Source organism: Trichechus manatus, unplaced genomic scaffold, assembly GCF_000243295.1.
Source record: "Trichechus manatus latirostris isolate Lorelei unplaced genomic scaffold, TriManLat1.0 scaffold00105, whole genome shotgun sequence".
Lineage (NCBI taxonomy): Eukaryota > Metazoa > Chordata > Mammalia > Sirenia > Trichechidae > Trichechus > Trichechus manatus.
The window spans coordinates 105,699-118,026 of NW_004444041.1; the positions used below are offsets into that span (position 1 = coordinate 105,699).

At 37.0% G+C, this 12,328-nt stretch overlaps 1 protein-coding gene across 1 annotated transcript in view; it reads left to right on the plus strand.

Annotated features, from left to right (window-relative positions):
- Nucleotides 1-11,952, plus strand: part of LOC101341675 (placenta-specific gene 8 protein-like) — a 25,605-nt gene extending 13,653 nt beyond the window's left edge. The window contains exons 2-5 of the mRNA XM_004383087.2: nt 1,881-2,012; nt 3,293-3,417; nt 7,381-7,495; nt 11,676-11,952. Of these exons, the coding sequence (XP_004383144.1) occupies nt 1,904-2,012; nt 3,293-3,417; nt 7,381-7,485 (339 nt within the window). The 5' untranslated portion in view covers nt 1,881-1,903 and the 3' untranslated portion in view covers nt 7,486-7,495; nt 11,676-11,952. The remainder of the gene's footprint in view (nt 1-1,880; nt 2,013-3,292; nt 3,418-7,380; nt 7,496-11,675) is intronic.
- Nucleotides 11,953-12,328: the final 376 nt, after the last annotated feature.

A 12,328-nucleotide genomic window follows, 5' to 3' on the forward strand; every position in this document is an offset into this window, starting at 1 on the left:
TGCACATTATCCCATACCTTAATAGTCATTCCCACACATATTCCCCAGGTTTATGTTTGTACATATTAGAAAAGTCAAGCTGTTCTTTTGGAGTGTATCATACCTCCACCTGGGTCACACTTTGTACTTCACTTTTTGGGACTCACTGGGACTTATATCTAGTTACAGGTCTAGAAGCCAAAATACATGTTGGGGATGTGTTTTGAGAACATTCAGCATTGTCTTGTAAGACATCTGCCTCAGGCAATGCCCAGACAATGACTCAGACAAAGGTTCTTCATATACAGCTGGGTTAATCTCATTAGATGGGGGCATAAGGAGCTAACAGTTTTACTAGAGAGGGTGGCTGAGCAGGCAAAGATGGAGTAATCTCTTCAGATGAGAGTGAGAGGCCTGGTTCAGTTGGCTGGAGTGACTCAATGGAATTTAGGGGCTCAGTGTCTCCAGCTTCATGATTATCTGCCTGTATATCCCCATCTCCAGTTTCAGGATCCTATTTCTTCCCAATCAATGCCCTCACATTAACTTCAGATGTTGCTCAAGATGGGCAACTGAGTTGGCGTTATAATTCAGCCACGTTTACAATAAGACTCTGGGTTTGGTTTTCAGGAATATCAGCTCTATTACTACAAAAAATAAGGCTTTCTTTCAAGGCACAAGTGGAGACTTTGAGGTCATTTATGTGACACTTGAGATTTGACTCTGAAACCCTGAGCTCGTCCCTTTCTTTCATCATTGTGTTTATTGAAAGTAGGAACAACCTTATACTTCTCATTCTGAAAAACTTGTACAAAAGTATCAAACATACAATCACTCAGAGCCTCGCCTTTCACCAATACCTGATCGATTGGTGGTGATATTTTGCATATTTCTATTGCCACCTCACACTATGGATTAGCAGTGTCTTCTTCACTACTAGAAGCAGAGTCATTAACATCTTTAAGACTAACCAGACTTGAGAACCAATTTAGAAAACTCATCCTTACACTTTTGTTTCTCTAGAACCACTCTCAGTACCAAATGTCTTAGGCTGGGTTCTCTAGAGAAGCAAAACCAGTAAATCATAAAAATATATAGAGAGACAGATTTATATTAAGGAAATGGCTCACTTGGTTGTAGAGGCTGGAATGTCCCAAGTCCATGGGTCAAGATAGAGGTTTCTCCTAATTCATGTAACAACAGAGGCTGGCAAACCCAAGATCCACAGGTCAGGCAGCAGGACTCTCGCTCACAGGTTGCAAAGAGAAATGAATTCCAAGATCGGCAGGCAAGACAGCAGGTAAACTGCTAGCTCAAGTCCCAAGAACCAGAGACAAAACGAACAGGACCAGCAGCAGGATCCAGAGCGAGCAAAAGCCCATGAGCTTTGCCAGAGAGTCCACTTATATTCAATGCTGGCCACACAACCAGGGAAACTCCCTTTTAACTAATTGGCTACTCACAGCAGATCTCATCATGGAGGTGATCACATTATATCAAATCTCATCACAGAAGTGATCACATCATCATGCAACTACCAAACTACATCATAACTGCCAAACCACTGAGAATCATGACCCAGCCAAGTTGACACACAACCTTAACAATCACACTGTCTAAAAATAGGATGCGAACAACCATGTTACACCTCCCTCATCCCGTGAGAAGGACCTATTTATTTTACCAGCTCAGTGAACTCCTTCCCTCCAGGGTACTCTGTCCACTGCAGGGTAGAATTAGAAAATATGTTCTTCAAAGATCAACAAGCAACTTGATCTAAATGCCCTCACCACCACCCCACCCCACCCCCACACCCAGTGAAACATAGTACCTCAAAACAGGGGTTTTCAAGAACAACCTCAAGGTTACTTACACCAACTTTTTTCCTTTACAAACCATAGCCTTTTAAGAGCCTGCATTGAAAATGCAACCTTCCCAAGTGGTCATTGTGTCTCAACCTGGGAGTGGTCCTCCAGTCCAAACCTCCAACTGGCACACTGGCCTGTGTGATTGCTTCACCGATTGCGAAGTCTGTAAGTATATGGGAAACGTTCCCCCATAATTGACACTCAGGGAAATTACCTATGGCCAAGTCCTTTCCCTACACCGCCCTTATTGTGAGGTAAAAGTTCCTAACCTATGATAGGCACCATGTATGCTAGCAATGGTATCTTTAACAAAAGAGGCTATTACTGTACTGTACTGATGTTAATTTTTGCCAGCCCTTCAAAGGATAGCCTTACTTCAAAAATAATTATTAGAGTTAAGAATACAGTGAACAAGTTGATTTATTCTGACAATAAACAAGACTAATACTTACAAATAGATCTTAAATTGAGAGATTTAATTTGAACTTCGATTTGATTTATTTAAATTTTTTAAAAAAGGCAGTTCTTGTTACACATAGCCTAAACTTATTACTTTATAGATACATTGTACCAAGTTCACAGGGGAGAGTTTCTTCCATGGTTTCAGCATGAGCACAGAGAAAAAAAAAATTTGAATTTATGCATTTGAGGTTTTTTTGCACACCTAAGGATAAAGAATTCTAAAGGCATTACCTAAACTGACTCAAGACGAAATAGAAAGTCTCAACAGACCCATAACAAGTGAAGAGATCAAATCAGTGATCAGAATCTCCCAACAAAAAAAGTCCTGAACAAGATGGCTTCACTGGGGAATTCTACCAAACATTTAGAGAGGAATTAACACCAATACTGTTTAAACTCTTCCAAAAGACAGAGAAGTTTCACCTTCATCCCATCCAGGGGCTCCAACCCTACTGAACACTAGCCATTGCCTGGACTTGCCAAACTATCATACAGAGGCTCTTTTCCCTTTTGTCCACCTGTAAAATACCTAATAATCCTTCAATATTCAGCTCAAATAACATGTCCTACTCGGAGCCTTGGAGGCCCTATTCTGTGGGTGACCCCTTGGCATCTTGGGCAGGTTTCTGTTAGAGAACTTTTCATATTATCTGTCTTCCCTTACAGATTTCAGGCAGGTGTGTTGCCAGTAGCTAGGATAATGTCTGAAACATGGCCAAAGTTCAGTGAATCATTGAATAGATAGATGAAGGCAGTGCTATGAAAAGAATGACATACTTTGCAAGGTTCAGTCATTCCTGAAATGATTTGGTAGGGAGAAGGGGAAAGCTGATGCACAGCTAAATGAAAACAGTGAAAGATGGACTTGGCAGTAGGTTATGTGGCAAAGACCCCGTGATTTAGACTGCCATTCATGAAGCAAACTAACTTTCAGCTGTGGTGGGGGCAGAGTGGAGTAACTTGTCTTTCATTCATGTGTCCAGGTCTTTGTGGAACATTTTGCATTGAGTGCCTTGCATGTCAAGTTGCTGGTGACATGAATGAATGCTGTCTGTGTGGAACAAGTGTCGCAATGAGGACCCACTACCGGACCAAATATGGCATCCCTGTGAGTCATTTCCAGTACTGTATCATTCAAATATGCAACCACACTCAAAATAACTGCTATAAATATAGCTGTCACTTGATGGTGTCCTTCATTTGAGTTTGATTGCTATTTCCTAGGATGTGCAAATTTGTATGCAACTGTTGTAGCAACAGACCCTCTGGCTATACTACATCCTTCCTGGTTTCTGTTGAAAATCCTACAATATAAGTGACTGTCATATTTGCAATGTATATATAGAACCTATCATGCCCTGCATGTATTTCATAAGTTACCTCTCTTAATCCTCACACCATCCCTGTTAAATGGGTATGTTCACCATATTTTACAGATGAAGACATTAAGGTTTTAAGAGGTGGAGTATCTCTCCCAAAGTTATACAGTAGAAGTAGAGAGACTCAGTTTTCACTCTTAACTTTCCATATTTACACCATCCATTACACCGTAAGTTTTACTTTATGTAGTAGGGGAACAAATATACATGCAGAATTTTTTTAGGAACAACTTATTTTATTTCACTGAACTTATTGTATTTTTTCCTTTAAAAATCTTTATTAGTTTTTTTAATTATAAAGGAATAATACATGATATACATAATATTGGAAACCCTGGTGGCATAGTGGTTAAGAGCTACGGCTGCTAACCAAAATGTTGGCAGTTTGAATTCGCCAGATGCTCCACGGAAACTGTATGAAGCAGTTCTACTCTGTCCTATAGGGTCTCTATGAGTCAGAATCCGACAGCAACGGGTATTTTTTTGTTTGTTTGTTTTTTGGTTATACATAATATTGATGACAAATACAAACATACAGAAGTACAAGAAGTAAAAATCTAACCTGTCTACATCTAATTCTACTTCCCAATGATAAATACTATTAATAATTTGCTCTGCGTCTTTTCCTTTTTGTCCCTATGCCTATAGGCATATAAATACAGGTTATTTGTAGATCTAGATATATAAGGTTTTGGGTTTGGGGGGATTTCTTTTGTTTTTATTTAAAAACGAGGTCATACTACAGTGTAACTTGGGTTTTTTTCCCCTTAATATATGGTAGACACATTTTCATGTCAATAATACTAATTCTTTTTAATGTCTGAATAATTCCATCATATAAATAATTTACTTAATATTTTTCCTTTTATGAAAGACTAAATAGTGTTGCTATTTCAACAGTTGTATGTAAGTGATTACACATGTGCACTGGTATTTCTGTAGAATAGTTTCTTAGATGTTAGATCAATAGATCACAGGGTACACAAATTGGAAATTGATATAGATATTGTCAAAGTGCCCTGAAGAAAGGAGAATAAATTATCAATTTATAATTCATTAACAATATATAAGTGTGTCAATATTGAATAACATCATATTGCCAATTGGAGAAGAAACACTTTCATTTTTTTTTAATTTTTATTAGTTATATCAAGCAACTTTTTGAAAACTTATTGTCCTTTTGTGTTTCTTCTGTAAATTATCTGTACCTTTCCTTTGTTTATTGTTTTATAGGTTGTTTGTTATTGATTTGTGGAAACTCTTTATTTATTTTGATGTTATTACTTAATATGGAAGTTATCAAGTTTTTAAAGGCCCAGTAAATAATCAATTTTTTAAATGCTCCTTTTGGGTATGGAAAATTACAGCCAGTCTGAAGGTAAAACTTCAGTTGGTTTTAAGAAAATTTGGGTGATCGGAAGGTAGAGGAAGAAATAAAAGCATTCTAAAGACTTTATTTTGTCTGACATTGATAGATAAATATAAATACTGAATAAATATTTAACAATAATCACTTACTGGATAAAAATAGTTTGTGGAACATCTACAACTACTTAGAGGGAACAAAAGGAACCAGGAAAAATCTATTCAGCAAAAAGAAGAAGAAGAAAAAAAAAACCACTCAATGAATACCAAACATAAAATAATTTGGCTATTCCATGTGTGGGAGTGACTTAGACTTCTCTGATGTGCTAAAATGTTTCTACCTTTAATTCTTTCTCTCCAGGTATTTATTATGAGTCTTATGGAGTCTTATAAGATAGGTAAAAAACTGCCCTACTTATCTCACTTCTCTTCTCTCCTGGGGTCCCAAAGTCCTCACTGGGATCTTCTTAATAAGAGCTCTATCTTTGCCTGCTATCTCCTAGGTCAAAAGCTACAACTAGCAGCTCTCAGCTGGCCCAGATGCTCAGGCAGTCCTTCAGTTAACCTCCATGTATTCCATTTTTCAGCCTGTTCTTTCTCCTCTCTAAGATCCAGATCTTGTTCTCACAGTTTTTCCAGTTCCTTCCCCAAGACTGTGTTAGGTTTCAGGTTCCTTGGTTCTGTTTTGCTTCATCAATATAATCCTGTCTGCTTCATATTTCCAAAAAATTCCTAAAAAATGTCTGGCCCACTAAATGGCATTATTAACTGTTTTCTAGTGCAGCTTTAATTTTTTTTCTTCTTGTCATAATTTATATTTTTAGTTATTTCATTACAGGACAAGAGATGAAAGCATGGGATCAAGCCATCATATTAAATTAAAAGTCCATCTGTATATTCTGTGTTGTGTTTTTTTGTTTGTTTGTTTTTAATCAAAGCTCTGGAAGCAAATAGTTTCTTAAATTTTCTAATTTTACAAGGCTTGTTAGGAAAAACAGTGGTTCCCAAACTTCTCTCCCCTATTACCTCTTACACAGAGCTGATTCTTTGGGTGTTTTCTACCATATCTCCAAATCACAGCCTTGTAATTGCGACTTTTTGACTTTTCAGTTTGAGACATTATCTATTGACCTCCCACTAGGGAAGATGAGAATCCAGTCCTGCCTTATGCTCCTGCCCCCACCACATACAGGCTTGCTTCCCTGTTCCTCTTATTCCAACATAGTTATATGTAATTTTGGTCAAATCTATATTCAGTGCCTACATTATGATACCTATGTTTGCTGTTCAGAGTTGAGTCATGTAATAAACTATGATTGCTTTTCCCACTCAACTTTGTTTTTTCTTGTTTTCTATTTTATTGTGATAAAATACATATAACAAACAATTTGCCATCTTAACCATTTTTAAGTGTACAATTCAGCGACATTAATTACATCCACCATGTTGTACAGCCATCACGACTATTCATTTCCAAGATTTTCGTCATCCCAAAGAGAAACTCAGTGCCCCTTCAGCAGTAATTCCCCATCCCCCACCCACCTAGCCCCTGGTAACCACTAATAAACTTTTGTCTCAATGCATTTGCCTGTTCTAGATATTTCATATACGTGGGATCATACAGTAGTTGTCCTTTTGAGTCTGACTTATTTCACTCAGGATAGTGTTTTGCTAAATTTTCTTTTTCTTGGTATTAATAATTGTTGGCTTTTTCATTAGTAATTTTCCATTTACTGTGCTTGAAGTCAATGCTAAATTCTTTACCAGTTTTCTAAATCTCTTCCCAACTCATTCACTGCATCAAATATTTTATCACTTTCACTTCTTGATGAAATCTCTCCCTGAACTTTCTGACCTGCTACCCTTTGAACTACTCTTGATGCTCAGCTCTTATCCTGGGATCTCCCTTCACCATCGCCCTGGGGATTCCACTGGCCTCTCTTCTGTGTTAGATTCCTGTTTCTTATAGCCCATATCTTCCTCTTTCTTGGTTTACTCCCTCATTTTTGGCGGAGCACAGGGAGGTTATGTGGGAGAAAACTTTAGCTCCTGAAACTCTTTATTCTACTCTTATGTTTGACTGAGAGTTTGATTGAATATCTTTATGTATTCTTCATATTATGAAGTATAGGAAAACATTTTACTTCACAAAAAAGGCAATAGTTCTATGGAAAACTCAGTTAACTTTTTCCTAAATGTAAACACCCAAAGTCTGAATCCCAGGGATCAGTGCCTTCTGCTCTTCTTCAAGATGTTTGAAAATCCACAAATCTTAAACTTGAAATAGATGTATTTATCATTTCTATTTCTTTTGTATCTTTAAATAGGGATCCATCTGTGATGACTGTTTGGTGACCCATTGCTGTCTTCCGTGTTCTCTTTGCCAAATGAAGAGAGACATCAAAAGAAGGATAGCCATGCGTACTTTCTAAACAGCTAATGGTGAGTCAATACAAACATTCCTCCCAGAATCTATGGATTTTTCAAAATATAATTAAGGGTTTTGTAAATTATTCATTGTTTTGGATAACAATTCAGTAATAACAATTCCTAAAGTCCCCCAAAAGTGTTATCTTAATATAAAGATTGATTTTGATTTCTTCTCATGAAGAAGACAGCTTTATACTTTGAAATGGTATTTAGTAAATAAAGGAATAGTGAATTTTCTAGACTTCTCAGAATTCTATTGGTCAATTGATGAAGCCCTTACCACTTGTAAAATACTAGAGTAAATACTATGATAAGATACAAAAAAAGTAGAAATCACACCCCCTCTTGAGACAAACAAATTTACACAGGATATTGGCAAATAATAACAAAATAGTAGAGCAAATGAAAATTACATATTGTGTGATATTTGGATTGATTGTGGCATAAAGTATCTATTATAGTGAGATGAAGTTAAACAGTAAAGTTCTATTAGAGAAGGTGAACTTAGAGCTGATATAGAACTTTGAATATTTGGAAATACATAGAATTTCATAATCTGAAATTCAGTCAAGTCACTTTCAAATAATTGCTCTCAAATAAGATTCTCAAGATTAGTTATTGGGAATGTAGTAAAGCAGAAATCAACATGATATAGGCAATTCTCTCTAGTATGGAAGAAAACATTATTTTTACCATTCTTTCCAATATCCAGCTTCCTTTCTCAAGTGAGTGAGAGCTCTGTATAGGTTAAAAGCAAAAACTCTTGGAAGATACTAAAAAAAAAAAAAAAGATTTATTTAGCAAATAATGTACCAAATGTCTAGTATTAGGCAAGACACTGTGCTGTGAGGAACAAAAATAAGTAAGCTGGTCTCCTTGTTCTTGAAGACTTTAAACTCAAAAGACAAGGAATTAGACAAGACCCTAATAAAATGCAGAGTTTTACTAATGCCTTTAGACACAATACTATATTATGTTCAGAGGAGGAAAAGATTGCATCCTGTGAAATGCACAGGTGAAAATTCCTTAATAGAAGTGATTTTCAACTCTAAAGAAGAGGTGTATATCAGGACCCCAAGAGGAAGTAAGTGACACTCAAATTATGATAATTCAAGGATTTAATTAAGACTGCTTACAAAGGTGGGGCCCTGGTGGCACAGTGGTTAAGTGTTTGGCTGCTAACCAAAAGGTCAGTAGTTCGAATCCACCAGCCACAAATTGAAAAGCTTATAGAGCAGTTCTATTCTGTCCTATAGGGTCGCTATGAGTCGGAATTGACTCCATGGCAACGGGTTTGGTTCTGGTTTATTTACAGAGGTGTGGGTGGTAGGTGAAGGGATATGACAAGAGCTAGTGCAATAACTTAGCTAGGAACACAAAGCACTTACCACCCCTAAGGCCCAAGAGAAGGAAGAAGGGAGCGGTTTCCAAAACCTCAAAGGAAAGAGTTATGTAAAGGTTTCCCTGAAAGGAGTAGTAACCTCTCAATAGAGACATAGGCAGCCTGAGGCAACCCCATAAAAGGAGCTACAAGGAAAAAATACCCTGACCTCACTTTCTGCTGGGCTTCCCATTGGCCTAATCCACCAGGAAGGCAAAGGGCAGTGAAGCATTGCCATAGATTTCAGGCCAGCCTCCTCTTAGGACACAGGGAAGAGTGGACAAGAGTGGAAGTGGGTCAGATGAGGGAAACAGGAGATGTCTGGCACAAGATGTGATTTTAATTAATAGAAATGGAATGTTGCTTCTAATCAGGAACATTAGGGAAATTATAGAGGAAATAAAGGAAAAATAAAAACATTTTTACAAGCTTAGGTCCATTTTGGCTGGAACATATGGCTAAAGCAGGATAAAAGATTTTAAAAAGTGAGCTGGGGCCTTGGCATGCAATGTTGTGAAAATAAGCTAATTATTTGGTAAGCAAGAGAAGTTATTGAAGGCTTTAAGTAAGGGAGAAACATGGATAGAGCTATACTCTTGAAAAATTAATCTGATAATGGTATATAGCACAGTCTGAACAGGGTGAAGCCAGAAGCAAAGATGTGGAGTTAGATTGCTACAGTAATTCTTATTTCAATAAATATATGAAACAATATGCATAAAATATCTTCCCACACTTACAAAATAGAGAGTCCTGACATCTGATCTTTTTTTTTTTTAACCTCAGGGAAATTCTCACTAAATCTTTTAACGGGTTTGATATAAAATGCCCTGACAGTCCTGACTCCTCAAGTCAACTTGGGCCCTATATTGGTGCTGTTGTTAGTGCCATCAAGTCAATTCCGACTCATAGTGACCCTACTTACAACAGAACGAAACACTGCTCAGCCCTGCGTTGTCCTCACAATCATTGTTATGCTTCGGCCCATTGTCGCAGCCACTGTGTCAATCCATTTTGTTGAGGATCTTCCTCTTTTTCGCTGACCCTCTACTTTACCAAGCATGATGTCTTTCTCTGGGGACTGAACCTTCCTGATAACATGTCCAGAGTATGTGAGACTTAGTCTTGCCATCATGCTTCTAAGGAGAATTCTGGTTGTGCTTCTTCCAAGACAAATTTGTTCATTCTTTTCGCAGTCCATGGTATATTCAATATTCTTTGCCAACACCACAATTCAAAGGTATCAGTTCTTCAATCTTCCTTATTCATCGTCCAGCTTTCACATGCACATGAGGCAATTGAAAACACCATGGCTTGGGTCATGAACACCTTAGTCTCCAAGGTGACATCTTTGCTTTTTAACTCTTGAAAGAGGCCTTTTGCAGCAGATTTGCCCAATGCAATGTGTACTTTGATTTGACTGCTGCTTCCATGGATGTTGATTGGGGATCCAATAAAATGAAATCCTTGACTACATCAGTATTTTCTCCATTTATCATGATGCTGCTTATTGGTCCAGTTGTGAGGATTTTTGTTTTCTTTATGTTGAGGTGTAATCCATACTGAAGGCTGTGGTCTTTGATCTTTGTCAGTAAGTACTTAAGTCCTCTTCACTTTCAGCAAGCAAGGTTATGTCATCTGCATAACACAGGTTGTTAATGTGTCTTATTCAAATCCTGATGCTCCGGTACTTCTTCGCATAGTCCAGCTTTCTGGATTATTTGCTCAGCATACAGATTGAATAAGTATGGTGAAAAGATACAACCCTGATGCACATCTTTCTTGCATTATTTACTGGCAATAAAACTTTAAACATACAAGTATCTGGAGTGGGAGAATCAAGAGACAAAGAACAAAGAATAACAACATGATTTATGTTATAAATAAATTGAGACAAAGGGACACAGGAACCATCTGAAAAAGTTCCCAGTAGCCCAAACTAGAACAATTTAAGCAACAAAAGAAAGCAGTATTGAATTATAACCCAAAGCATGAAATACATATCCTGAGTCCTTACTAACATAAATAAACCATTAAATAAATAAATGAGGAGAATAGACACATCTCTCATATGGGAAAATTTTAAATAATTTATGGAGATACTCTGCCCTCAAGGAGGAGGAACATGAATCCTCACTGCTTAAGTGTGTGCTGTGCATAGTTACTTCCTTCCAAAGAGTACAGGAGGGAAAGGGGGGAAAAAGAATAACTTTACAGTGGAGAAACCTGACAAAACTACCTCAGCCTGGTGATCAAAGTTGACATCATCCATGATAACTCATGTTGTTACCATATACCCTTGATATGATGTAATAAGAATGGCGCCTTACTTCTGTAGTCTTCCTCCAAAAAACCCACTAATTCCACTCCAACCATGAGAAAAACATCAGACAAACCCAAAATGAGGTACATTCTACAAAATCCCTCCCCAGTACACCTCAAAACCATCAAGTGCATCAAAAACAAGAGAAGTCTGAGAAATTGTCCTAGTTTCTTAGGACTGTAAGGAAACACACAACTAAATGTAATATGGTATCCTGGATGGATAAAGGACATTCGGTAAAAACTTAAGAAATCTGTATAAAGTAGAAACTTTAATTCATAATAATGTATCAACATTGGTTCATTAGTGTGACAAACCTACCATGGTAAGACATTAACCATAGGGGAGACTGGGAGCAGGCTATGTGAGAACTCTGTGCTATCCTTGTAACTTATCTGTAACTCTAAAATGATTCTAAAATTAAGTTTATAAAATATAAAAACATATATTGGTAAAATTCATACCTATCTTTGTGTTGTCCCTTACAGGCAGAAAGCTCTTATTGAAGCAACTAAAATCAGCAGACACCTCTTCAGCTTAAGCACTTCTCCACCTTTTGCAACTGAAATATTATGAACAAGTTTCATCACAACAGATGGGGAAAAAAATCAAATTTTTACACATTTTAAATGAATGCTGTCCCTTAGTTTTGCTAAATGGTCCACCTTAGTTTTCCCTCCCTTTCATGCTATCAAATTTTCTGGCTTATAAATTTTGAAGATTACATTTGAAATATAAATCTAATAAAAGATTTTGCTATCAAGACTGTGCTTCTTTACTCTCATTAAAATGGTTTTGTGTCATTAGTTAACTTCAAGGGTCGGTCTCATAATCTCGTAATTGATTTCTCAGCCAGAGACCTTGGTTCATAAGCAACTGTCTCGATCTCATCTAACAACTTTAAGGGAAAAAGAAGACTACAGATGACTATTCCAGGACAATTACGGGACATTTAGTCAACACTTTTGCTCCTTTTCATGTTATCTATAATTACTGTTAACCCTGGGAAAGCAAGACTTTATGCAAACAACACACTATGCCCTGCTTCCAAACTGTACAACTGAGGGTTTGTTGTGTTCTTATTTTCTTTTCCTTTTGAATATGAGGAATCAGAGCAAGTAATCAAAATTCAATTATCAAA